We start from the raw sequence: 27,234 nt of genomic DNA, 5'->3' as shown, positions 1-27,234 counted from the left end.
CTTCCTCCTATTTCCAAGTGCTTTCCTATGTTTTAAAACACCTCCCAATACCGATTACTTAGGAACACGACTGAAACAGTAATTCCTGACCCCATCTCGTAAATAAAAACCTTGAGAAGAGGGAGGGAGGGAGGGAGGGAAGCACAGGGCTGCTTGCAGCACGAGTGGGAAAAGTGGGGAGAAGGTTTTACGGCGCACTTAAAAACAAGCAGTAAAACAATTAACTCACATTCCTGACAAGCTGCTTGATTTTCAGAGGGGCAATACACAGAAGCACGTAATATGTACTGTAAAACCCACAGATAACACGTTGATAGCAAACATTAGCATTCTCTACTGCTAATTTTAACACCAATGCTTCCTTAACTTCTAAGTTTTCAACCTGCTTTTTGATGGCCTCTTGAAGATGGTCAATAAATTGCACGTAATTCTCATCAGGACCCTGATTAATAGTTGTAAATGATTTGGCTGCTTTGTTGGTTTCAGGCACCTCTATCATAGCTTGATATGCAAGGTCTGCTGACTGCCTCAGGATTTCAGAAACTAATAGTGCCTGTAATTGTGGTGTGCCAATTAGTGTCTGTTCCAAGAGTTGTGGGATACCTGCCCCTTTCAACAAGTCCCCATCATTCCATCCTAAATGATATAGAGCTGTTACATTGCATAGGTCTAATTTTGCTTGAGTCTCTCATGGTTTTTATCTGATCTTGAGGCAACGCATACACATACTCTTTTTCCCGTTAACTTTTGAAGAAAATGCTTCAAACCCCCATCCTCATCCGAGTCATCAGATAACACGGACTTGAACAGTGCTGAAGAATCGTTGGTAACAGGGGGGTTCGGAACAGTGCACATTCTCGCCAAGACTTTCTAGCATCATAATTATTTGTATAACCTGAGTCCCCAGGAGCACCCCCTTTCCCATCACGATCATCATGACTGCATTGCCGACTGCTGGATTCACTCGCTATTAACCGATCTAATCTGTCACACAGTTCTGTTGCCCAGTTCTTATCCAGTATCTTATCCAGATACAAATTGGTAAAAGGACTGACAGTACACTTGTTTATGACCTTAGCATTCTCGGCTTTCACAGGTTCTTTGGGCAAGTTGTCTGACTCCAATCCTCTGGACTTGCTGTTCTCACCAGGGTTGGGCAATGGTACAGGAGGCCACCCGCTCGGCATTTTTCCTCCCCCCATCCCAGACTGCTGAACCATCGGGGGTGCCAAAAGCACAGCAGGGGATGGAATAGGGAGGGTATCAAAGACACAAACCAGGTAAACTTCATAGCGACTTTCAGGATTCTTATCAGGCTGCAATGCTGCAAAAATTCCGGCAGCAGCAGACCGTTCAGCCTTTAGATCTTTTAAGGTGGTAATTATAAGCTTCCATGTAATTACTAACGATTTAGCTTCTTTATCTCCATTGCTGACTTTATCCCATAATTTCTGCCCTATATCGTCCCAAAGTTCAAGTTTAAAAGCCTTCTCGGTTTCTCCCAAGTAGCCGTTAGTTCTACACCAAACTAACAGTCTACATATGTTACTTTCTTCATATTTACATCCTCTGACAGAGAGAATATCAGGAGGAGCTTCACTCTTCCCTCCTCCTGCCCCAGCTGCTCACCTTTTCCGGTGATTTCTTCGACAAATTTATCTGCGGAACGTCCGTACGCCTCCGCCTGGTTCTCAGTCCAGCTGATCCACCTCCGACTGGGCCGCTCCAGGCTTTTCCTCGATCGCAGTGAGATACCATTCAGAGTATCACGTCGGGGTCACCATTTGTTGGAACGATAAATGACTCAGCATTTTGATTCAATGTGAATCACGCAAAGCCATTTAGTACAGAAACAAGCCTCCTTATATATGCAGCTATTCTCTGATCATGCGTCCATGCTCCAAACATGCATTCACTGATTGGATATCATCTATGTTCACAAGCTGTCCACGCGCTGGAGTCTCACTGCTGATAGGTCCGTTGATTTACGTCACGTTGAGGCCTTGTTATTGTAGAGCTGCTTCTCTCCCACGGCAGGTCCTGTTTTCAGCTTTCCAAGTTGGCCTTGAAATTCCTTTGAGCCTAGCTGGTTCAACTACAAATCTCCATCTAACAGAAATCCCTTCACACCGTATCACTACAAAATTTGCCTTTCAAGGCAGAAGAGGATGTTTTGGGCAGTGGCATGGTTTACAGGGTATGTTTCTAGCTACCTGGTAGTTGCTTCTGCCATGGTGAATATGCAGCACTTGGTCTGTTTGTGGCAGTGGTCCAATCTAGTCAGTTTGTCAGGCCTCAACATATTGAAAACTCAGCCACTGCCCTCTATTCCAGGGAGACTTTACTTGTGTGGCTTACTTGATTGTGCCACGTTTCACATTCATGAGTGACCTGCGTGGTAGTTTTCATGGTTAGGTCCACCCCTCTCCCATCTGTATGTTGCATCTCTCCCTAGATGCCCTGATGTTGCATGTACCTTTTGAGCTACAAATAGCTCACCTTTCCACTCCCAGTCCAGGTCTACCTGAGCCCCTTCAGTTTTGACAGTCTTCTCTACCGTTTTGATGTTTTTCAGTGGCATAGTTCTTGAGCATATGAGCATCTACATGGTGATATCTTTTTTTTTTTTTACCTGGGCAGCCATGTCTTGCCACAGTATGTCACAGTCCCTTTGGATCTATCAAATTTACAGGACAACATACTCTGTAAATTAATAAAACAAACACGACAAATAAGGGCTCAGTCCCCTTTGCACAGACTAGTCTATTGTGATTTCACTTAGTCACCATATAAGTCATGAGGTTTCATAATTTATAACCTATAACTCTTAACTCGTGCACCTATGAGGAAGATAGTTACCTAGCTGACAGTGAGAGTGCTCATCCCTCTTTCTCCATCACAGTGGGGGCATCCCCTCTATCACACTGGGAAGCATGAAAGCCTTAGCAGTCCAGCTGCTATTGAATCTGCTTCAAAAGCCTTTTGGGTAAGCTGATGTTTTTATACCTTCGAACTTGGAACTTTGGTCTATACCATTTCCATGAGCTAGAGGATTCTGATGAAACTTCCAGACAATCAATATGCAAACATGCTGGCTGCAGGAGACAACAATTTGCAGGTGATAATAGCTGCATAATGGCCTTTTAACTCTTTCTGGGCACCTCTTCTGTCTAGGTGGTGCTCTTGCTTTGACCTAATGTTGCTGCTCCCAGCATACATCAGGCCTTAGAATGAGTTGTGTTAGCCAAAATCTGAGCAGAGATAAACTTATCTTGGCAGCTGCATTGTGTGATTGCTCACTCAACTCCTGCTCCTGGATGGTGGCTAATGCCCTATGGGAATGGCTGTACTAGTGGAAGAAGACCATGAGTCAGTACAGCGATAGAGTACTGGCTGCTTTTCTCATTCAGTAATCTTTAGGGCTAGCTGGATGGCTTTCACTTCTGCAAATGTTCTCAACATGTTCTCCTTTAGCGGCTTTGGCATCTTGTAGTGTGGGACTCTGCACAGCTGTGACAGGATGCAAACCCCCCTCTCTCCCCCTCCCTCCTTCAGTATGGAAGGAGTAGGCACATCTCCCTCTCTCTCTGCTGTTTGAGGCTGACAGCTTCTTTTGTTTGACCCCAGAGCACCCTGGCCAGGGCCATTAGGAGAAGGGAGTGCGGAGGCGCCAGGGAGCCGCTGGGCACCTGCGGCCAGTGTGGGGGATGTTTGGAGGCTTCAGGGGCACCCCACAGCCAGTGTGGGGGTGCAGAGAAGCTTCTGGAATGCCTACAGTCTGATCTGATCAGCCAATATAAAAATGGGACTCTTGTCGAGACTCGGCCCATTGTCGCCGGTCTCTCGGAGCATGAGCGAGATGCTGCCGCCAAGAGCCCCTCTCCCCGGGATGGAGACTCCGCTTGCCTTGCAGCCACGTGTGTGAGTAAAACTTCTCGCAGGATTGTGAGTGTATTTATCCCTTCCGTGCACATATGCACGTGTAAAATTAATCCTCGCATAATCGCGGGTGTATTTTCCTCCCGTGCTTCCACATAAGCACGTGTGACTTTCCGTGCACATTTGCATGCGTACTTTCCATGCTCAATACGAGCACGCGTATAAATGATTTCCTCGCACAATCGCGAGTGTATTTTCTTTCCGTGCTTCCACATAAGCACGTGTAGTCCGTGCACGTTTGCATGTGTAAGTAAATTAACCCTCACAGGATTGCGAGTGTATTATAAATTTACCCTCGCACAATCGTGAGCGTGCACTTTCCGTACTCACTACAAGTATGTGTATCTCTTTAAAATAATCCCAGGCAAGTGTGTTCAGGCAAGTGTGTACTCCTCTGGGACTCGGGGGTGGTTCCGGCATTGTTTTGGGTGAAGCCACGTGCATGCACTCTGTGGACTGCCTGTTGTATTAGTTGCTGCCCCTTAATAATTTTCCTCAGCTGATATCTGAACCTGTATTTAAGTCACTTTTGGAGTGCTAAAACCCCGTTACTCACTGGTTTAATAAAAGTTGCTTTGGACCCTGTTGTCCCTTAAACTAACCTCGGGGTGCCTCCGTGACAACAGCAGCTTTCCACTTCTGATGGTTTCCTATGACATGACAGGATTCAGCAGTAAACAAAGCATAACACCTTTCATCTTCTGATAACTCATTATATGATGGTGCCTCTTGGTCACAAACCACCTCTGCAGGCAATGCTCCAAAATCTCTGCCTTCTGGCCAGTCCATGATCTCTTCCAGGATTCCTGGGTGGTTGGATTTTTCCAGTCAAGTTTGTTGTGTGATCAACGCTACCCGCTTACTTCATGTAGCACTGGTTGTGCGATGTGTACAGAGCATCTTTCCTTTGAACATCCAGTGCAGAATAGGTAGTTGTGCTGCCAAGAGGAGCTGTGCTTCTCTACCAACAACTTCTGAACCAGCTCAAATGCCTCATGCTGCTAGTATCTGTTTTTCACTTGGGGCATAGCAGGCTTCTGATCCTTGATACCCCTGTCTCCAAAGCCCTAGAGGTCAACCTCAACTTTCTCCTGGTGTTTTCTGCTAGAGGTTCCATGTGAGACTATGCTCCCCAACTGCAGTGTAGAGCACGTTTTGGACAGCTAGTCCTGTCTGGACAGGCCCAAGGGCTACCACATAATCTATCTCCTGCTTTATCTGTTTAAAGGCTGCCCCCCCGGCCAGCGCCCTTTATAACTGAGCATGACTTTATATGGTATTGAATACCCTTTTGGCTAGTTTTGAGTCAGCTGTCCTGGCTGTGTCACCCCCCCCAGCTACTTGTAGAAATTAACCCTATCTCAGCTGACCCAGAAGAATGGCCTACAAAGCTGCCAAAGGAATTGAGAAAAATGGATTGGTAATGTCAGTTGTACCATACCATTTGGCTGCCTTTGACTCCAGTTCATATTGCAGTTCTAGCATGTCTAGTACAGCAGCGCTCAGTGGTGCCTGACTTCATTCAGGTCACAATAGTCTGCTGTTAGTCTCTACCTTTGGTCAGACTTTTGCACTGGCCATATGTTATTCTTAAAGGGCGAGCGAGTCTTGCTAATCACTCCTTGGCTCTCTAATTGAAGAATCAACTTATGAATGGGAACCAGGGGTCTCAGCTAGTGTGATATTGTTGTCAGTGTGCCATCATGGTAGCACTTGGCATTTGCTGTTTTTGAATGCATAGCAGTTCCAGAATAGAGGGATCTTCTGAGAGGCCAGGCAAGATAGATATCTGTTGAATGTTCTCTTTATCTGTAGTGGCTACACCAAAGGCCCACTGCTACCCTTTTGGGTCCTCGAGGTACCCTCCCCTGAGGTAGTCTATTCCAAGGACACACGGGGCCTCTGGGCTGGTTGCAAAAGGATGCTTCTGCCATGTCTTCCCTGTTAGACTCACCTTGGCCTCCAAGACAGGCAACAGTTGGGATCCCCTTTCTCTTCAGAAATCTAAATGGATTCTTCCCCTTTGTACTCTGATGGCATTAGGGTACACTGTGTACCTGTGTCCACCAAAGTCTTATATTCCCATGGATCTCATGTACCAGGCCATCAAATCCACACTGTCCAATAAACCTGGTTTTCCCTTTCTTCTGTCTGTCTGGAGGCCTGGACCCTGTACTCCTGGTCAGAGTACTCACCATCTGACCCCTGCAGTGTCAGACCAGAAGTCTGTTCACCAAAATCAGGAGGAGGGTCGATCTCAGTGCTTCTTCTGTGTCTGGGGGATTGCTGGTTACCTTCTACCACCTCAACAGCAACTGAACTGACACCCTTCTTGGATGGCCCCTTCTTAGCAGCTGCATTCCCCCACTGTTCACATACATGGGCTTCTATAGAAACCCTACATTTATGTGAACTATTAAAAAAGGGGAAACACATACTAAAGTGCTTCAACTTTCCTTTTTCAGTATTAGCTGTATCTTTGGATATGCCAGAATTTTAATGATGCACTCATTAGCTCAGTGACTTCACTAAAGCATTATATTGCTATCATTCTGTTCTAAAATAATGTTGAGAATAGACAAATAGCTGAAAGATTTGCATGCAAGAAATTTGGAGCAAAGTAATCTTTTCATATGGCTGCAATCATCCCCCTTTTGTTGGTATGGGCCACAAGAGTTAAGGGCTGGTGTATCTCTTATTATTCTTACTGTACTCCTAAAGCCCTTTTGCCTGCAATATGCAGGAAGCTGTAAATCATTCCAGGCAGGTTCATTGCAGGGTGCTTCCTGCCTCCTCGGTAGCTGTAGTACAATTAATGTGAACTGATCAAATGAACTATAGCCTGAAACCAGGGTGGGAGAGACATTTTTCAAGCAGTAGGAGAGTGTCCCCGTCTCTCCCTTATCTTTTCAGGAATATCTCCTAGTGTTGTCCAAAAAGAAGGGTTCTTCACCTGGTGTGTGAGTCAGTTTTACACACAGAGACGAGATGTTGTTTATTACAGAGTTGCACAAGTCTGGATGCTGGAATAAAGCCAGCATGCCAGAAAGAAAAGTAACAGCCATTATATACAAAATCTTATCACTGCAGTCACACCCTCAGGGCAGTCCTAAAGAGCTGATTGGTTAAACAATCATTTTACCACTACCTGTGCTCCCTGGAGAGGAGTCTCAGGTTGGGCTGGGGTCTTCACTCCTGTGGTTGTGATTTTTAGTATTATAATGAGCATATAATGCGAATAGTTCACCAAAAGGATACTTTTATCTGACAATCTCGAGATACATGTTCAACTAATTGCATAGGCTCCATTGTATCTAAACTGCAAAAAATCAGGGCCCCTGATAAGGAGTTCCCCAAATCACCTGAAACTGACAGGATTTACATATCTTTAGGTTAGTAATTGCCAACCGGATTAATTCTTTTCAGTGGCAGTGACTACACTAGGGAGAAATTCCCAGGCACATCTCAGGAGCTTGAGCAACCCCACTTTCCCAGCAGTTTTATGGGGTTGGGGGGAATGTCTCAGTTTCAGCTGATTGACCCCCCACCTTCTTTATCCTTTGATATCTAATCTGAATCAGTGATGGTTGAGTAGTTAATTTAGAGCATATTCAGCATGAACTGAAACATTAAAAGCTATATATATATTTTTTTTTCCTGCTATGGCGAATGAGCCTGGTATCTCTGGCAGGAAGGAGGGTCTGAGTGTTATTTCAGCCCCTTCCCCCTGTGGTGACCCTTCTTCATCATTGAAGTGGCTTCCACCTTTAGTGGTTACATTAAAGATGGGGTGGGGAATGTCCTGCAGGATGTCACTGGAACTGTAACCCTGTTCCTGAATTGTTGTCATTCTTAAGGGCAGAAACTTTTAAGGATCCCTAGAAGTGTTGTAACTCCTTTGATTTGGGGGAGGGGGGGTGAGGAGTGGGGAGGAATAATAATCATATATCCCCTTGGATTTGGGGCTTATCTGAGCATCCTTGGACATAAGGACCTCTTGCGGCTGACCCTGGGTTGTCCTGTCCAGCCATCTCTTGTTTATAAGCAAGACAGCATGTGTTTGTCTAATGACAGTAGCTACAAGAGATTTGCACTTACAGTAGGTACATTATTTGCAGAGTTAAGTGATGTTTGTTCCCCCACAGTTCACTGATTTCTGCCATAATAATCAGCTCTATTCCTTGGCTCCATCAGGTTGAAATCTCTGCGAGTTGCAGCTCTTCCTTTGCAACTGTGCATTTTCCTTTTCTACCTGATTCTTCACAGATTGGAAAGTTCAAGTACTAGTGAGCTCAGCCTTAGCCTGATTCTCTCACCTTTCCTCCTGCTTTATAGCCTATTTGATAGTTGGAAGTGATCTGTTACTTATACTGAAACAAAGAAATAAATTTAACAGCAGAGTCAATTATACTGTTAAGTGGCATTCTTTATAGACAGCGCTGGGGATCATACTCCATAAGTGCTCCAAAGACTGGATGATCTTGCGTTGCTTATATTCACATAATTATTACATATGCATTACAGTTTTTGAAACTTCTGACATACAATACATCTATACTAAGAAATAATTGATGATGTTAGATATAATTGTTTAGTTTCTTACTTACAATGCACCTATTAATTATTAGTTAAATATAAACTAAGCACTCTGCTTCTAAACAATGTATCACTTAATCTTCTGTCTCCCTCTTGTCATGCAGAAGGATCTAAAACTTGAAAAATATCCCCTCGTTTTGCAGGTGGTCAGAAAGCATTTATCTCATGTCAATTGATTAATGATGGGTACATCTTTTATAACTTAATCACAGTATGCATGAACTTGGCAGTTTCTCTTCAATGCATACTATGGTGTCTCTTTTCATTCCCCAAACTACAAATCCCAGTCACTAGGCCTGCAGTTTGAGCCATTTACACCTCTTATTGTTCTTCTAACATTCTGTAAATGTCTTTTTTTTTTTCAATCCAATTGTTCCAATTAACCCAAGGATCTATTATCACAGGTCCCATTTGGGTGCCTACATATAGCTCTAGAAGGTTGGTTGCAAATTTAACACTATAGGCACATCAGCAAAGGATCAGTCCCTCCATCACATATGGATTATGTACATGCAATCTTGAGAATACTCACAACTCAACCAGATCCTGTGAGTATGCCAGATGTTAAGTGATGTTAAGAGTGGCCGCCTCCTACCAGAAGCTCCGGCCCAGGATTCCCTCCCACCCAGCTGCTGGAGCCCAGCCCGGTGCATCCAGGGACCCGGGTTCTCTACCCAGGCTGGGGGATGCAGCTGCTGCTTTCCTGCTTGCAAGTTCAACCGCTAGTGAAGCTGAGCACATATCCCAGAGACACACACATAGGACACACATGGCCATTTACACAGACTTCCACATACAACAAGCTCCAGTGGCAAACTCTCAGGCGAGGCCCTTAACTGCATGCAAAACAGACTTTCAGGAAACAAAATTCTCAAAAAAATAAAAAATGTAACGGAGTAGAATAGCAGAAGGGCTGGCTCAAGCTGGGTACCAGCACAGAGGTCCGCCTGTACCCATTCACAAAGCAAACTGTCAGGCGTCTTCCCTCCCTGATAACCATTTGCTCCAGGGACTGTGTTTTGAAGCTCCAGAGGCAAACTTTCAGGTGAGGCTTATGTCCGCCGCAATGCAAATGTTTGGGATTCTTCTTGCCCTGATAACCGTTCGCTCTGGAGCCTGTACTTAGAGCTCTGAAGGCAAACTTTCAGAGGAGACCCATAACTGCATGCAAAGCAGACTTTCAGGAAACAAAATTCTCAGAAAATAAAAAAATGGAACGGAGTAGAATAGCAGAAGGGCTGGCTCAAGCTGGGTACCTGTGCAGAGGTCTGCCCAAGCATAGAAAACTACAAACTTTTATATCTCTGCAGACCATTCACACCAAGATACTGTCCAATAGCAAAATTTCACCACCAGGTCCTTTGCTTCCCATTGGACCCTTTTTACCTGACTCCACGTGGGCCTCTGTTTTGTTCAGTTGTTGACATTGGTTTTGGTCCATATCCTTGAAGGTGCCGTTTTGTCTGGATAAATCCTTTCTTCTCAGCAAAGTGCAAAATAGGCCCCGCTTTGCAGATATCTGTAACGTCTCCGCATTAGCCTTGGATGATTGTTTTCCCAGTCAGTTCCATTTTTCCCAGCAAAATGCAAGCTGGACTTTATCTTGCAGGCATTTAGTGTAGTCTGCAGTTGCTTTTGGTAAATACAAGCTTAAAATTTTAGCAAATCTAGTCTACCAAGTAACATGAATCAAAGAGTACACTAAAAATCATACAACCTTATATCTCTAAATAATCCATTACATTTGGTGTGCATCTACTTAAGCTAAATGATCAACATCGGACTTGAATTGGGCTCATCCACTGACCTGTGAGTAGTAAAGCCATTGCCATACAGCTCACTTATGTAGCAGGGAGAGCTCAAAGTGGGCTCATCCAGGCTGTCGTGTTTATAGAATGAAGCGGTTGACTCGTAGTCAAATCGCATACAGTAGGAAAAGTCTGCACGAGACTCCCTGTTCCCACAAGCCACCGGCGTTCAGTGTGCTCTTTTGCTTCCCTGTGGGTCTCCTGGAAGGAGTTCTTGGCCTGGCTGCGGCTCAGGCCCTTCCCTCCTCTGGAGCCTGGACCAAACTGCTGCTGGTTTGGCTGGGGGGGGTCGAGTGCATCTGCTCCACTACCCTTTCTCCTCCCCTTGTGAGGACGCTGTAGACCGCGACGAGGTCTCCTCTCAGTCTCCTCTTCTCCAGGCTGAACAAACCAAGTGACTTTAGCCGCTCCTCATACAGCTTCCCCTCCAAACCCTTCACCAACTTCATAGCCCTCTTCCGGACACTCTCCAGTAGCTTAATATCTTTTTTGTCCTGTGGCGCCCAGAAGAGCACACAGTGCTCCGGGTGAGGCCGCACCAGTGCAGAGCAGAGCAAGAGAATCACCTCCCTCGACTGGCTGGCGATGCTGTGCTGGATGCACCCAGGACACGGTTGCCCTCTTGGCTGCCAGGGACACTGTTGACTCACATTCAACTTGACATCAACCAGAACCCCCAGATCCCTCTCCACAGAGCTGCTTTCCAGCATCTCGTCCCCAGTCTGCATGTACAGCCAGGGCTGCCGTGTCACAGGTGCAAAATCCAGCACTTGCCCTTGTTGAACTTCATGCGGTTGGTGATTGCCCAGTTCTCCAGTTTGTCCAGATCCCTCTGCAGGGCCTCTCTGCTCTCAAGAGTGTCAACAGCTCCCCCCAATTTTGTGTCATCAACAAACTTGCTAATCAGTCCCTCAAGTCCTGTGTCCAAGTCCTTTATGAAGACATTGAAGAGTGCTGTGGAACCCTGCTAGTGACTGGTCACCAGCCCGACTTTACCCCCTTTGCCAGGACCCTTTGAGCCCGGCCCATCAGCCAAGTGCTCACCCACTGCACTGTGTGTTTACCCAGCTGTGTGCTGGACATCTTGTCCAGGAGGATACTGTGAGGGACAGTATCAAAGGCTTTACTGAAATCCAAAAAGATCACGTCAACAGGCTTCCCTTGGTCAACTAGGTGGGTAACCTTGTCGTAGAATGAAATTAAGTTAGTCAGGCAAGACTTTCCCCTCATGAACCTGTGCTGGCTGGGACCAATGACTGCGTTGTCCTTCAGATGTTTTTCAATAACTCCCAGAACAATCTTCTCCATGAAGAGATCTACAATAGCTATAGCATGCTCAGATCAAAAGTATAATTTCTTCGTGCCCCACTTTGGGCACCAAAAAAGACTGTGTTTGGTTGACCCCAGTGAGCAGTCAAACACTCACACAGCCTCTCACAAAAGGTTGGAAGGGACCTCTGGAGGTCTTCTGGTCCAGCACCCGGCTCAAGCAGGGTCACCTAGAGGCGGTTGCCCAGGACCATGTCCAGACAGTTTCTGAGTATCTCCAAGGAAGGAGACTCCACAACCTCTCTGGGTAACCTGCCCCAGTGCTCAGTCACCCTCACAGTAAAAATGTCTTTCCTGACGTTCAGATGGAACTTCCTGTGTTTCATTGTGTGCCCATTGCCTCTTGTTCTGTCACTGGGCACCACAGAAAAGAGCCTGGCTCTGTCCTGTTTGCACCCTCCCTTCAGGTATTTGTACACACTGAGAAGAACCCCCTCGAGCCTTTTCTTCTCCAGGCTAAACAGTCCCAACTCTCTCAGCCTTTCCTCAGAGGAGAGATGCTCCAGACCCTTAATCATCTTTATGGCCCTTTGTTGGACCATGTCCATGTCTCTCTTGTACTGGGGAGCCCAGAACTGGACACAGGACTCCAGGTGTGGACTTACTAGTGTTGAGTAGAAGGGAAAGGTCGCTTCCCTCAACCTGCAAGCAATACTTTGTCTAAGGCAGTCCATGATACCATTAGCCTTCTTTGCAGCAAGGGCACATTGTCAGTTCGTGTTCAACTGGGTGTCCACCAGGACCCCCAGGTCCTTTTCTGCCAAGCTGCTTTCCAGCCAGTTGGCCCCAGCATATATTGAGGCACGGGTTTGTTCCTCCCCAGGTGCAGGACTTTTGTACTGCCCCTTTTTGATGAATTTCATGAGGTTCATGTTGGCCCATTTCTCCAGCCCATCCAGGTCCCTCTGGATGCCAGTGCAACCCTCTGGCATATCAGCCACTCGCCCCAGTTTGGTGTCATCTACATGTCTCCTGGGGGATGGAGAGAAAAGAAAAGGAAGGTTAAAACACTTCTGGATTGAGATGAAGCTGTACAGGTAAGCAAAGAAAAAAGAATTAATTCTCTACTTCCTATCAGCAGGCAGATGTTTAACCACTTCCTAGAAAGCAAGGCTTCAGCACACATAATGGTTGCTTGGGAAGACAAACACTGTAACCATGAACATCCACCCTTCCTTCTCCTTTTCCTGAGCTTTTATTGATGAGCATGATGTCGTATTGAATCGGTAGAAGACACCTCCATATTCCATATGGGTATCCCTTTGGTCAGTTTGGGTCAGCTGTCTCATTTATGTTCCCTCCCAAAGTCTTGCCCATCCCCAGCCTACCGGCTAGGGGGGGGTGTGGTGGGAGGAGCAGAAAGAGAGAAAGCCTTGATGCTGTGCAAGCACTGTTCAGCAATAGCCAGAATATTGCTTTGTTATCAACACTGTTTTAGGCACAGATGCAAAGCACAGCACCATACAGGCTTCTATAAAAAAAGTTGATTCCATCCCAGTCAGACTCAGTACAAGTTGTTAATATCCTTATTCTACTTCTGTTGGGGCCACGGAGGAGCCTTTGTGCTGCTCTTTGTCCCATGTTGCCAGGCCTTAAAATTTCTCAGAAAAGATTTTGCACGGAAAGATTGTGGGAGATTTGAGGGATTTTCTTGAAGTTAATGTGTGGATGGGTTTCTATTAGATGGAGGTTTGTTATTGAACTAGCCAGGCCCAAAGGAATTTCAAGGCCACCTTGGAAAGCTGAAAACACAACGTAAATCAACAGACCTATCAGCAGTGAGACTCGGGCGCGTGGACAGCTCGTGACCATGGACAATATCCAATCAGCTAAAGCGTGCTTGGAGCATGGACGCGTGAGCAGGAAATAACTGCATATATAAGGAGGCTTGTTTCTGTACTAAATGGCTTCGCTTGAATTCGTATTGGATTGTGTGGAGTCCATGAGTTTTTGCCCTCGCAAAAGATCTGATTTGTTACTGTAGAAAGCTCATAAAGACTATGCAAGAGAGACTGGAAATTTCACGATACTGGGATATTTATAAGGATGTCCTCCGTTATGGAAAAAAGAAAACAAAAAGAAAGTTTGAAGGAAAAATTAAAAGGAAAAGGCATTGATTTTTTTTTTTTTTCCTATGCTGGCTATAGACATTGATGCTGTTATTAATCCATGCAATTTTGGGACTGAAAATCATTTTCACTGGCTGTTGTTATATGACTTAGTACTTCAGGCTCCTCTGTGAAATAAGAGAAATATGTTTTCTGATGACATTGCCTGTTTGGCATGTGAGTATGCATTTGGAAGGCAGAAGAGTATAGAGAGCATCTTGATGTCAGAACAGTATGTTTAAAGAACTTCTTGGGATGGTTACACCATTTCCCACCATTTTCGTGAATCAGAAAGATGGGTTGGGGGTTAGTTAGTTGTGTTTTTACATCCCTGCCTCAAGGAACAGCCCAAGGGCTTCTCTCTGTTGAACTGTGCATGTGGACAGTTCAATTTTTATATTCTTATATTGTATTTTGTATGTTTGCTTATACAGTATATGAAAATGTTTGTAATCTAGTGCACATTTTATAACGATGTAATAATGGGAGGGCTCTACTACTAGGATTGTGAATTTATAAATTTAACTAGTGTTAAGAAAATTCAGAGCTTTTTTAAGATGAACAAATTTTAAAGATGCTGTGCTTCAGAGAGATTTTTTTTGCCTTGTCTTAGTTCCTTATCTCATTTTTTTCTTTAAAGCACTATTCATACTTTATTTCTTTAGATACCATCAGCCATTCTACAGCGAAAGTTGCTTTTTGTGAAAGTCCCTGATCAATCCTTACCTTATTTCTCTTTTAGAGATGCATAGGCAGATAAGTTTTTTAATGAGAGGAGTGTGGTTACTGTTTGCACATTGAGAGGAAAAGTGACTGAAGATTTGTAAAACTTTGGAGCACTGGCTAGCACTAATGCCTTGAATGATGGCATCCTTTAAGGTCTGTGTTTGCAGGGAAGAGTTCTGCAGTATGGCAACAAACTTAAATTCTCTAAGAATACTTGCTGTTTCTGTGTATCCTTCGATATGTATGGAAAGTGGTGTTCTTTGAGCCTCTGGTCTTCAGTGTGCTGGTTTGACTGAAAAGAAGTTAAGTTTCTTCATGCAGTTAGAAGCTTTTGTTTTTCATAGCTAGCATGGTCCTTGTTTGGATTTAGTTTGAGAACAAGAAGAAAACACAACAGGGCAGAATTAATGTTTTTCTTCAAATAACTTTCCAGTGGTTTTGAGTTAGAATAAAGAGAATGTAAGAGCTTATTGTTATCTTAGTTGTTGTCTGGGAGCCAAGGTCTTTCTAAGCTCTGTCTCCAGGTGTGAGGCAGCTAGGAAGTGGGACATAGATGGGGCAGACCTTGACTGCCATCCAGACTGATCAATAACAATATTCCATGCCATTAACATCATGCTTCGTATTTAAGGAGAATTGGATTTTCTGGCTAGAGGGGGATGGAGACGGAGACCCATTACAGTTCTGCTCTGTTTGGATGGAGTTCCATTTGGGAGTTTCTTTTAGTTCTACCTTTTGCCATCCTGCTGTATTGTAGCAGGCTTATGGGCCTTTCTGCCTTTTCTCCCGGGATCAGTTGTTCGGGACCAGGGTGCTCTCTTCCCAGGACTGGCTGCTTGGTGGGAATGGAGATAGGAATTGCATTGAGTATCTTTTACTTTATATTCTATTCTCCATTTTATATATATTAGTAGCAGTAGCGGTATATTAGTATTATTTTGTTATTTTATTAAACTACGTTTATCTCAACCCCTTCCCTTTCGATTGTCTCTCCTATTTGGGGGGGGGGGAGGGAAGGGAAGGAGGGAGGGAGGGAGTGGCTATCGTAGTTGTGATTACTAGCTTGGATTAAACCGTGACACTCACTTAGATATGAATAGAGCTGGTTTAGCCGTTTGGCTTAAAATTTACTGGGTGGACAAGCTTTAAGGGATTGCTGATCTGTCAGGTTGCTAGCAGCAAAGTGTTACAGAGTGATGGTTTGTCTAGCAAATGTAGTTAGGGGTTTTGTGTTGTAACAGTACATCGTGAGAGTTCTTCATAAAGTCATTCTCTGTATCATTCCAGCTCACTGCAGCACTGCAAAAGGGCCTGTGCGCTCCCCTCACTCAACATTTGTCTATGATGCCTATTTACATACTTTCTGTAAGTTACTGGGGAAGGTAAAGGTGACCAAAACATGGTTCATGTTCCAGAGGTTCAAGTCCAGCATCTCCCTTGGGGAACACAGTGTTTGGTCCTCAGTCTGAGGCTTGGCTGCTGTGCAGGCTGGCCTAGGGAAAGCAGTGTTTGAGCTTCATGTGGTCAGGGTATGGGGTGAAGGGGTCCCCAGGCAGGCTAACATGGATCAGGAGAGAGGATGCAGTTTACTGGTGGTGCAGAAAGCAGGGATGCTCAGCTAATATGCTGTGTTGGTGGCAGGTTGAGGATGAAGCTGGTTTCATATGCTGGTACAAGTCCATTCCCAAAGCAAACTAATTACCATTTTTTAAAAGAACAGTAATTTGGTATAGGGGAGTATAATACTAAACAGCTTAAATTGACCCACCAGAAATCTGTTAAGGAAAGACAAGCTCTAAAACTTTTGTATTATAAGTTAACTGGAAGATGTACTTCAGAACACAAATACCCACTGTCACCTGACACTACCCAATGCTATGGGGAGAGGCAGGTTCTTTTAAGGATCCTTGGTAAAACAAGAACTGGGCACAGGGTTATAGTTCTAATCGGAGCTTTATTATTATATACAATTTTAGCAATCAGCGTAGCTTATTGTTAGACAGAATTTCTACCAGCTCAAATAGCTTTCCTGTTACCTAAAATTTCAGTTACCTAGACTTTTCTATCACCTGGACCCTCTGTAGATTGGGTCAAATTCTTAATAATCATCACAGAATCACAGAATGGTTGGGGTTGGAAGGGACCTCTGGAGATCATCTAGTCCAACCCACCTGCTAAAGCAGGTTCACCAGAGCAGATCACACAGGAATGTGTCCAGGTGGGATTTGAATGTCTCCAGAGAAGGAGACTCCACAACCTCTCTGGGCAGCCTGTGCCCAGTGCTCTGGCACCCTCAAGGTAAAGAAGTTTTTCCTCATATTCAGATGGAACCTCTTGTGCTTCAGTCTGTGCCTGTCGTTCCTCATCCTATCGTTGGGCACCACGGAAAAGAGTCTGGTCCCATCCTCTTGACACCCACCCTGGAGATATTTATAAGCATAAATAAGATCCCCTCTTAGCTTCTCTTCTCCAGGCTGAACAGCCCCAGCTCTCTCAGTCTTCCCTTCTAAGAAAGCTGCTCCAGACCCCAGCATCTTTGTAGCCCACCGCTGGACTCTCTTGAGTAATTCCTTGTCCTCCTTAAACTGGGAAGGCCAGAACTGGACACAGTACTCCAGATGGGGCCTCACCAGGGCAGAGTAGAAGGGGAGGATCACCTCCCTTGACCTGCTGGCCACGCTCTTCCTAATGCACCCCAGGATACCGTTGGCCTTCTTGGCCACAAGGGCACATTGCTGGCTCATGGTCACCCTGTTGTCCACCAGGACTCCCAGGTCTTTCTCTGCAGTGCTGCTTTCCAGCAGGTCCAGCCCTAACCTGTACTGGTGCCTGGGGTTATTCCTCCCCAGGTGCAGGACCCTACACTTCCCTTTGTTGAATTTTATCAGGTTCTTCTCTGATCAGTCCTCCAGCTTGTCCAGGTCTCTCTGAATGGCAGCACAGCCATGGAAGTGCCCATCTAAAACATGCTGTTTGGTTTGGTAAAGCTGAATTACTGGCCATCACCCTAGCTTTTGAAGCTGGAGCTGACTGGGTTTACATTGACTCCTATTTTGTGTGGGCTGGAGCCACCCAGTGGTTTGGAAACTGGCAATGACATGACTGGCAAGTAGGGAAAGGAGAAGTTTGGGGATACCCATATTGAGAAAAATTATAACGATCGGCCTTATCTCTTCCCTTCAAGTAGGGCATGTACCTGCTCACAAAAAAGCTAACACGAAGGAAGCCAGACTCAATGCCAAGGACATCCAGCTACCTCAAATAAATATTGCTATAGACTCTGATTCCACTGAATGGAATAGATTAGCTCACTGGCTGCATGCTTCGTTAGGACGTACTGGTACAGATTATTTACTTAAACAAACACACATTACGGGATGGCCACTTTTATGAAAATTCCCTTCCGTGTTATACCAATCAGTCTTTGGGGGGGGGGGGGTTGTAGCTGGGCTTGCACCAGTGGGGCAGCACTCTAGAGTTGATAAAGACTGGGAGGCCTCCCACCCCGCTAGGGTGAAATCAGTGTGCTCAGCTCGCTCTCTGAAATGCCTGTACAGCAATGCGGGCAGCATGGGGAATAAGCAGGAGGAGTTAGAAACCTGTGTTAGGGCAGGAGATTATGATCTGGTGGCAATTACAGAGACATGGTGGGACAGCTCACATGACTGGAATGTGGTCATGGATGGCTGTGTCCTTTTCAGGAAAGACAGGCCAGCCAGGCGTGGTGGTGGAGTTGCTCTTCATGTGAGAGAGCAACTACAATGTATTGAGTACTGTCCAGGGGCGCATGAGGAGCGAGTTGAGAGTCTGTGGGTGAGAATGAAGGGGCAGGCTGGCAGGGGTGATACTGTTGTGGGTGTCTATGACGGGCCACCAGATCAGGGTGAGGAAGTTGACGAGGCCTCTACAGGCAGCTGAGAGCAGCCTCACAGTCACAGGCCCTGGTTGTGGTGGGGGATTTTAACTTCCCTGATGTTTGCTGGAAGGACTACTCGGCCGGCCAACCACAGTCCAGGAGGTTCCTCCAGTGCCTTGACGATAACTTTCTGATGCAAAGGGTGGAGGAGCCGACTAGGAGAGGTGCTCTGCTGGACCTCATCCTCACTAACAAGGAGGGTCTGGTTGAAGTGGTAAAGGTTGAGGGCTGCCTTGGTTGCAGCAACCATGAGATGGTGGAGTTCAGGATCTCCTGTGGCAGGAACAGAATAGCAAGCAGAACTGCAACCCTGGACTTCAGCAGGGCCAACTTTGGCCTTTTCAAGCAATTGCTAGGGGAAATCCCATGGGCAAGGCTGCTTGAAGGTCAAGGGGCCCAAGATAGTTGGTTAGTGTTCAGGGACTGCTTCTACCAGGCACAAGATCAGAGCATCCCAATGAAATAAATAACTTACGCTTTTTCTATCAATAAACAACGTTTAATCCAATTCCTTAATTGTATTCTTTAAACACGTGTTCATTAGAGCATAAGGAAAACAGTGCTGGGTGTGTTGGGGATTTGCTCCGCCCAACACACACACCTTTTAACAATATGAGGTGTGCTTAAATACAGTAAGGTGTTACATATTCATAATGACCCCAGGAACGCCTATACATATTCATAAAGTGAGTCTCAGATAACCATTTCCATAGTCCCCTCCTTGACCCTCCCCTGTTGTGCCTGCGCAGTGTCACTTGGTGAATTTGAGGAGGGGTCTTTGGATGAAGGCTCCTTCAGCTTCATCACAGTGAACTTCGTACCTTTGGCTCATGATGTTGAATTGACTGGAACCCAAGTTGCCAAGTCGATTGAAACCAGACTGGCGCCCCCTTTTGCTGTAAATCTTCGTTATCTTGTCTCCTCGAGTTTACAGCTAGGTGCAGTAAAACTTCTTATCTTGGCATTCCATGGGGTTCTGTTTTTCTTAACATAAGTTTACATAAAGCTCTAAACTAAGCATTTATTGTGTGGCTAAGCCTTAAAGTGTTAGTTCGTTAGTAGGCACCCATTATATGTTTAGTTAACCCTTAAAATGTTAGTTCCCTCTGTCAATATAACTTCATAAACAAGTTTCATAACTTTTTACATAGAACTTAACCACCTTCCCTTTTTCCAGGTTCAGAGCTCGTGCCTCATTTGGTTATATCTGTAAACATTAAACATTTCAGCACGAATCACAACTGCATTTCTCACACCAACACGTAGGAAGTCAAGGAAGGGAGCCAGGAGACCTGCGTGGTTAAACAGGGAGCTGCTGGGTAAGCTCAAGTGAAAGAGGAGAGTTTATAGATCATGGAAGGAGGGGCTGGCCACTTGGGGAGAATATAAGGCTGTTGTCAGAGGGTGTAGGGAGGCAACTAGGAAAGCTAAGGCTTCCTTAGAATTAAACCTGGCGAGAGGGGTCAAGGACAACAGGAAGATCTTTTTCCAATACGTGGCAGATAAAACTAACACCAGAGGCAATGTAGGCCCACTGATGAACGAGGTGGGTGCTCTGGTGACAGAAGATACAGAAAAGGCAGAGTTACTGAACGCCTTCTTTGTCTCTGTCTGCTCTGGCGGAGGCTGTCCTGAGGAGCCCTGTACCGCTGAGGCCCCAGAGGCAGTCAGGTCAATGGAGGAGTTTGCCTGGGTTGATGAGGACTGGGTTAGGGAGCAGTTAGGCAATCTGGACATCCATAAATCCATGGGTCCGGATGGGATGCACCCACGGGTGCTGAGGGAACTGGCTGAGGTCATTGCTGAACTGCTCTCCATCATCTTTGCCAAGTCTTGGTTAACGGGAGAGGTGCCTGAGGACTGGAGGAAAGCAAATGTCACTCCAGTCTTCAAAAAGGGCAAGAAGGAGGACCTGGGTAATTATAGACCGGTCAGCCTCACCTCCATCCCTGGGAAACTGATGGAACGACTTCTCCTTGGTGCCATCTGTGGCAGGATGCAAACCCCCCTCTCTCCCCTCCCTCCTTCAGTGTGGAAGGAGTAGGCACATCTCCCTCTCTCTCTGCTGTTTGAGGCTGACAGCTTCTTTTGTTTGGCCCCAGAGCACCCTGGCCAGGGCCATTAGGAGAAGGGAGTGCCGAGGCGCCAGGGAGCCGCTGGGCGCCTGCAGCCAGTGTGGGGGATGTTTGGAGGCTTCAGGGGCACCCCGCAGCCAGGGTGGGGGTGCAGAGAAGCTTCTAGAATGCCTACAGTCTGATCTGATCAGCCAATATAAAAAACGGGACTCTTGTCAAGACTCCGCCCATTGTCGCCGGTCTCTCGGAGCATGAGCGAGATGCTGCCGCCAAGAGCCCCTCTCCCCGGGATGGAGACTCCGCTTGCCTTGCCACCACGGGTGTGAGTAAAACTTCTCACAGGATTGCGAGTGTATTTATCCCTTCCGTGCACATATGCACATGTAACTTTCCGTGCTCAATATGAGCACGTGTAAAATTAATCCTCGCAGAATCGCGGGTGTATTTTTCTCCCGTGCTTCCACATAAGCACGTGTAACTTTCCGTGCTTAATACAAGCACATGTATAAATTATTTCCTCGCACAATCGCGAGTGTATTTTCTTCCCGTGCACATTTGCACGTGTAAGTAAATTAACCCTCGCAGGATTGCGAGTGTATTATAAATTTACCCTTGCGGAATCGCGAGCATACACATTCCGTACTCACTAGGAGTACGTGTATCTCTTTAAGAATAATCCCGCACTGTGTTCAGGCAAGGGTGTACTCCTCCAGGACACAGAGATGGTTCTGGCATTGTTTCGGGTGAAGCCACGTGCATGCACACTGTGGACCGCCTGTTGTATTAGTTGCTGCCCCTTAATAATTTTCCTCAGTTGATATCCAAACCTGTATTTAAGTCACTTTTGGAGTGCTAAAACCCTGTTTCTCACCGGTTTAATAAAAGTTGGTTTGGACCCTGTTGTCCTTTAAACTAACCTTGGGGTGCCTCCGTGACACCATCTCAAGGCATATCAGGGATAAGAGGGTCATTAGGGGCAGTCAACATGGCTTCACCAAGGGGAAGTCGTGCTTGACCAACATCATTGACTTTTATGAGGACATAACAAGATGGATGGATGATGGCAGAGCGGTGGATGTGGTCTACCTTGACTTGAGTAAGGCATTTGACACAGTCTCCCACAGCATCCTCACTGCTAAACTGAGGGAGTGCAGTCTGGATGATCGGGTAGTGAGGTGGACTGCGAACTGGCTGAAGGGAAGAAGCCAGAGAGTCGTGGTCAATTGGACGGAGTCCAGTTGAGGCCTGGATCCAGTGCAGGGCCTCAGGGGTCAGTACTGGGGCCAATATTATTCAATATCTTTATCAACGATTTGGATGAGGGAATAGAGTGACTGTCAGCAAGTTTGCTGATGACACCAAGCTGGGAGGAGTGGCTGACACTGGAAGCTGTGCTGCCATCCAGAGACCTGGACAGGCTGGAGAGTTGGGCAGGGAGAAATTTAATGAAATAGAACAAGGGCAAGTGTAGAGTCTTGAATCTGGGTAGGAACAACCCCAGGTTCCAGTGTAAGTTGGGGAATGACCTATTAGAGAGCAGCGTAGGGGAAAGGGCTTCTCTGCCCTCCACAGTGTCAAAAGCTCCCCCCAATTTTGTGTCATCAACAAACTTGCTAATCAGTCCCTCAAGTCCTGTGTCCAAGTCCTTTATGAAGACATTGAAGATTGCTGGCCCTAAGATGGATCCCCATGCAACCCACTAGTGACTGGTTGCCAGCCCGACTTTACCCCATTTGAGCCCGGCCCATCAGCCAAGTGCTCACCCACTGCACTGTGTGTTTACCCAGCTGTGTGCTGGACATCTTGTCCAGGAGGATACTGTGAGGGACAGTATCAAAGGCTTTACTGAAATCCAAAAAGATCACGTCAACAGGCTTCCCTTGGTCAACTAGGTGGGTAACCTTGTCGTAGAATGAAATTAAGTTAGTCAGGCAAGACTTTCCCCTCATGAACCCGTGCTGGCTGGGACCAATGACTGCGTTGTCCTTCAGATGTTTTTCAATAACTCCCAGAACAATCTTCTCCATGATTTTGCCAGGCACAGAAGTGAGTTTGACAGGCCTGTAGTTGCAAGGGTCATCGCTGTTGCCCTTGTAGATTGGGACAACGTTTGCCAGCTTCCAGTCATCCTCGACCTCTGATCTGTAGGAATCTCCTGGAGTGTGCGTGCTTAGCTGTGTTGCCCATCCAGCAGATGTCAGGGTGATTGAAGCCCCCCATGAGAACCAGGGCTTGTGATTGTGAGGCTGCTTTCAGCTGTCTGTAGAAAGCCTCATCAACTTCCTCCTCCTGATCAGGTGGCCTGTAGTAAACACCCACAACAGTGTCCCCCTTGTTAGCCTGTCCCTTAATTTTTACCCATAAGCTATCAATCTGTTCTTCGTCGTCCCTAGGCAGAGTTCGATACATTCCAGTTGCTCTCTCACATCAAGTGCAACTCCTCCACCTTGCCTTGCTGGCCTGTCTTTCCCAAAAAGTACATAGCCTTCCATGACAACATTCCAGTCATGTGAACTGTCCTACCATGTCTCTGTAATAGTAATGAGATCATGGCCTTACAACTGCACATAGATCTCTAATTCTTCCTATTTATTCTCCATGCTGCATGTGTTGGTGTGCAGTCAATTCAGAGAAGTAATCAAGCATGCAGGTTTCTCATGAGGTGTGCAGAAGGAACCACCAGAGCCAAACATACCCTTGAGGTGGTTGGCCTTCTGGTTCTCATTTTGGGAGGCAGCTAAGGAATATTTGTCGCTGTTCTGGTTGGCCTGGCTTATTCCCCAGTTGGATGCAATTCCATGAGCATTGCCACTTTGGACCCTGCTCTCCGAGCTCTTCAGTTTAAAGCCTGCCTCACCAAGTTGGCCAGCCTATTGCCGAAGGTGCCTTTGCCTCTTCTAGACAAGTGGGTTCCATCCCTCCCTAACAGGTTATAGTCATAAAAGAATGTCCCATTGTCATAAAAGCCAAAACCCTCATGACAGCACCAGCCTTGAAGTCAGGAGTTAATGTGCATTATGCATCCATTTCTGGCCGCCCCCTTTCCTCCAACTGGTAGAATGGAGGAAAAGATGACTTGGGCACTGATATTTTCCTTGCACCCCCAGGGCTTTATGGTCTTCATTGATTCTGTCCAGGTTCCAGCTTGCAGTGTCATTTGTGCCTACGTGAAAGAGCAGCAGTGGGTTGTAGTCTGTGCTCTTGACAAGTTGTGGAACCCTCTCGGCAACATCTTGCATCTTAGCTCCCAGAAGGCAGCCTGCCTCTCGTGACTCCCTCTCAGGATGGCAGATGGGTACTTTTTCCAAAAACTAGAAATTGCCAAATACTTGCTTAAACTAGAAACACCAGAAATTAGTATTTCATTTTGTTTGTGTCTCTATTGCTCTTTATTTATAGGAATATTCTTCTGCATTGATCTGATATTTATAGGAGTTTGTGGATGTGATTCATGGAAGAATTGGCTAAGTGTTAGTAGATGTAAATGCAAGTTTCAGCATAGCACTTGTACTTTACCTCAAGGCATATCCTTGTATATTTAGTTGTTCAGTAAGGCACGAACATGAGGTACACCTTTTCCCACACGTGAGTCACTAGTTAGGGACATTCCTCTGTTTTTTACCCTTTTGTAAAAATTAACAGCAGGTTCCAAAGCTCCTGTTGGGAAGAAAAAAAGTGAAAGGGAGAAGGCCACTGATGATTGACAGATTACAGAGAACATGATTACAGCAATCATGTAATTCTGTGATTCTGTAATCATATTTCTGAGGGAAACCAGGCTGAAAGGATGAGCTGACCTAACCTGTTGTTTTAGCCATGTGCAGCATTGAAACGAATGGAATAATTAGGAGAAATGCTTGCTGTCCCGAAACATTAGTCTGAAACAGTTGATCTGTAATTCTTCAAAATTTTAGGTGATAACAAGTGTCTGTAATTTAAATATTGGTAAATACTTTAAAGAATTGTCCTCCCAATCTCCCTTATCTAGAGAAATGTGATTACTAAATGTTTCAGGAATCTGAATTTAGGTGTAGCGAATCACTTTTGCAGATCTTCTATAAACTAATGACTTAACAAATTGTTAGTTTGAGCATTTGTCAAGGTTTGATTGTAGGGCAAAATTAAACCGTGGCAGATGCTTTGTTAACCCCCTCTTCCCCCCAGTCCTCCTTAGCCCCCACCCTCCCCCACCCCACTAAGTACAGGTGATAGGAAGGCAAAGAAGGACAAAAAGAGAGAGAGAGTTGGAAAATATTAAAATGCTACTAATAAAATAGAGAAAATAATACAAAATACACAAAACCAATCTTGAAAGTCCCAGCAAATCAATGCTGGCTGCTCTGGTAGCTGTAGAGCAGGCACCCGGAAGTCCTGGGCTGGACTCTGCAGCAAACCGGAACTGGATTCAGTCTGTCACTAGGCCTCAGATTTGCAGGGACGACTTGCAAAGTTCTCCCCAGATGCCGGCCATAGTTGAAGAGGGGAAAAAGGGACGAGGACCTCGTGATCTCCCACTTTTATATGATGTATCACAAGAATGGGATAGAATACTTAGTTGGTCAGTTTTAGTCACCTGTTCAGTTCGCTCCTCCTTGCCCCTCTCACTTACAGGACGTGCATCCTTATCAACGACCTTGCATTCCATTGCGTTGTCTACCAAAACATGTATCCTACTTTAGAAAAGTGCAGTTGCTAAGAAGACTTTAGCTGAAAGGAAAATTCACTAAAAGAGAAACTGGTCTTGTTTTTAACAAAACCACGACAGTGTTGCAATGGAATCTGTGGGGTTTTTACCTTTTAAGTGTTAAGATTCTTTCTACCATTTTTTGAACATATCTGTAGAGAAGGAATTCTGATATGTGGGTGTGAAGCATTTTAGTTTCTTTTCTAACAAATGGAAGTAGTGGGTTTGTGCTTTTCCTATGGTGAAGATAGTGCAGTTTCTTCTGCTTTCAGGTAGGGTTTTTAAAGTAGTAGTCATTGTTCCCTATACTAAGAAAAGTTGGGGTTTTTTAATGAGGTTTTTCTATGTGTATCTGTCTGTGGATGACTTTGATTTGATACAGAATTTGCATTCAGAATATGAGGAAAAGTACAAGCCTTAAAATTTGGCTGTCTTCTTGCCTACCTGCCCTCTGTTTACTGAATACATCCAGAATAACAGAATATGAAGAGACTTCTCATTGAGTATGAAAGAAAAAATATTTTGTTTCACTTCAATGTTTATTTTAAACCAGGTCTCAAATCAGACTATACTTTTTGGTTTGTTTTTCAGAGTGATATAATTGAAAGTGCTTCTCCTATATTTGAGGAATAACAAATTGGTGATTGGATGGTGGATTAATAAGTAGCTGTTGTATTACGAGAGTAAGAAGATATTTTGGAGTTGGGAAGAACCGGATTTTCACCCTAGTCTAGCAGCTTCGCTGCTCACTTAAACACAGATGAATGAAGACCCCATTTGGAAAATCGACAGGTCAGCGATCCAGAGCTGATGCAAATGCAGGTGAGGTGTTACTTAATTTGGGGGTTTTGTTTGTTGTTTTTTAGTGGGTAAAAAAGTGTCACAATCACAGAATGGTTGGGGTTGGAAGGGACCTCTGGAGATCATCCAGTCCAACCCACCTGCTAAAGCAGGTTCACGAGAGCAGATCACACAGGAATGTGTCCAGGCGGGTTTGAATGTCTCCAGAGAAGGAGACTCCACAACCTCTCAAGGCAGCTTTATGAAGCCCTTACTGTTTGTTTGTGCTTCTGGGTTTTTTTTGTGTGTTTTGGTTTTTTATTTTTATTTTGATATAACAATTATTTCTTTCATTATAGAAACTGTGGAATTGAAAATATATGCATAAATTTAATTAAGCTATACAGGCTTACATGTAAGAAGTTGTACTGGTTTTGGCTGGCATAGAGTTAAATTTATTCATAGTAGTTTCATGGTGCTATGTTTTGGATTTGTGCTGAAAACAGTGTTGATAACACACTGACATTTTATGTACTGATGAGCAGTGCTTACACAGAGACAAGGACTTCTCTCTTTCTCATGCTGCTCCCCCTGCAGCAAGTAGGCTGGGGGTGTACAAGAAGTTGAGAGGGGACACAGCTGGGACACCTTACCCCAACTGACCAAAGGGATATTCCATACCATAGACTAACACTTTAAGGGAAAAAAATTCTCTTTTGCTCATATCAGAAGTGCTGGAAAATTAACAATAATGTATTCACCATTTATTTATAACATGCTGTAAAATTTTTAATTAAAGAAATTGATCGGATAGAAATTGTGAAAGAGCATCTCTCAAAAAAACTTCAGAAAGGTTTTTCTAAATGTACACAGAGATTATTGCTACATTGTGTTTTGTAAATTGAAATAGTCAAAGTATTTTAAAGAATTCTTTATTTCAAGAAACAAAATATGAGTAATCACTTAGCTTTTTATGACTGGTTAGGCTAATTCAAAGGTTTGTAGCTCAATGGACTAATGAATCTCAGTAAATCTTGTGGACGCATATGGTAAGGATTATTTGCAATGACACAACAAAAAAATCAAGTTATCTGTCAAAAATTGTTCTGTGTGCTGGTATTTGGTCTTGTATAAAATAAACCAGACTGTTTTAGTTGTGCATTCTGTTTGGACTAGTGTGCAGGTGTATGGGAATGTAGTGCAAGATTGGCGAGGAGGTTAGTTAAATGTAAATACGCTCAAGTGACTTGCACCTGTCTGTAGAAAAAGCACA

The 27,234-nt window shown here is 45.1% G+C and overlaps 1 protein-coding gene across 5 annotated transcripts in view; it reads left to right on the top strand.

Moving 5' to 3' along the window:
* The window catches only part of LOC136114498 (spindlin-Z-like), a 97,038-nt gene that overhangs the window by 23,467 nt on the left and 46,337 nt on the right, over positions 1-27,234 (top strand). For 3 of the 5 annotated variants that reach the window (XM_065859849.2, XM_065859846.2, XM_065859848.2), the window contains exon 2: positions 25,773-26,003. Coding sequence is in view for 3 of the 5 variants with exons in the window: in XM_065859846.2 (XP_065715918.1) it covers positions 25,946-26,003 (58 nt within the window). In the remaining 2 variants the exon portion in view is untranslated. Of the gene's footprint in view, positions 1-12,562; positions 12,710-25,772; positions 26,004-27,234 lie in introns of all 5 variants that reach the window. The other 2 variants (XM_065859847.2, XM_065859851.2) reach the window with 2 other exon arrangements.

The sequence above is a fragment of the Patagioenas fasciata genome, chromosome W (assembly GCF_037038585.1).
Source record: "Patagioenas fasciata isolate bPatFas1 chromosome W, bPatFas1.hap1, whole genome shotgun sequence".
In the NCBI taxonomy this organism is placed as follows: Eukaryota; Metazoa; Chordata; class Aves; order Columbiformes; family Columbidae; genus Patagioenas; species Patagioenas fasciata.
This window is presented reverse-complemented; position numbering and strand designations above follow the sequence as displayed.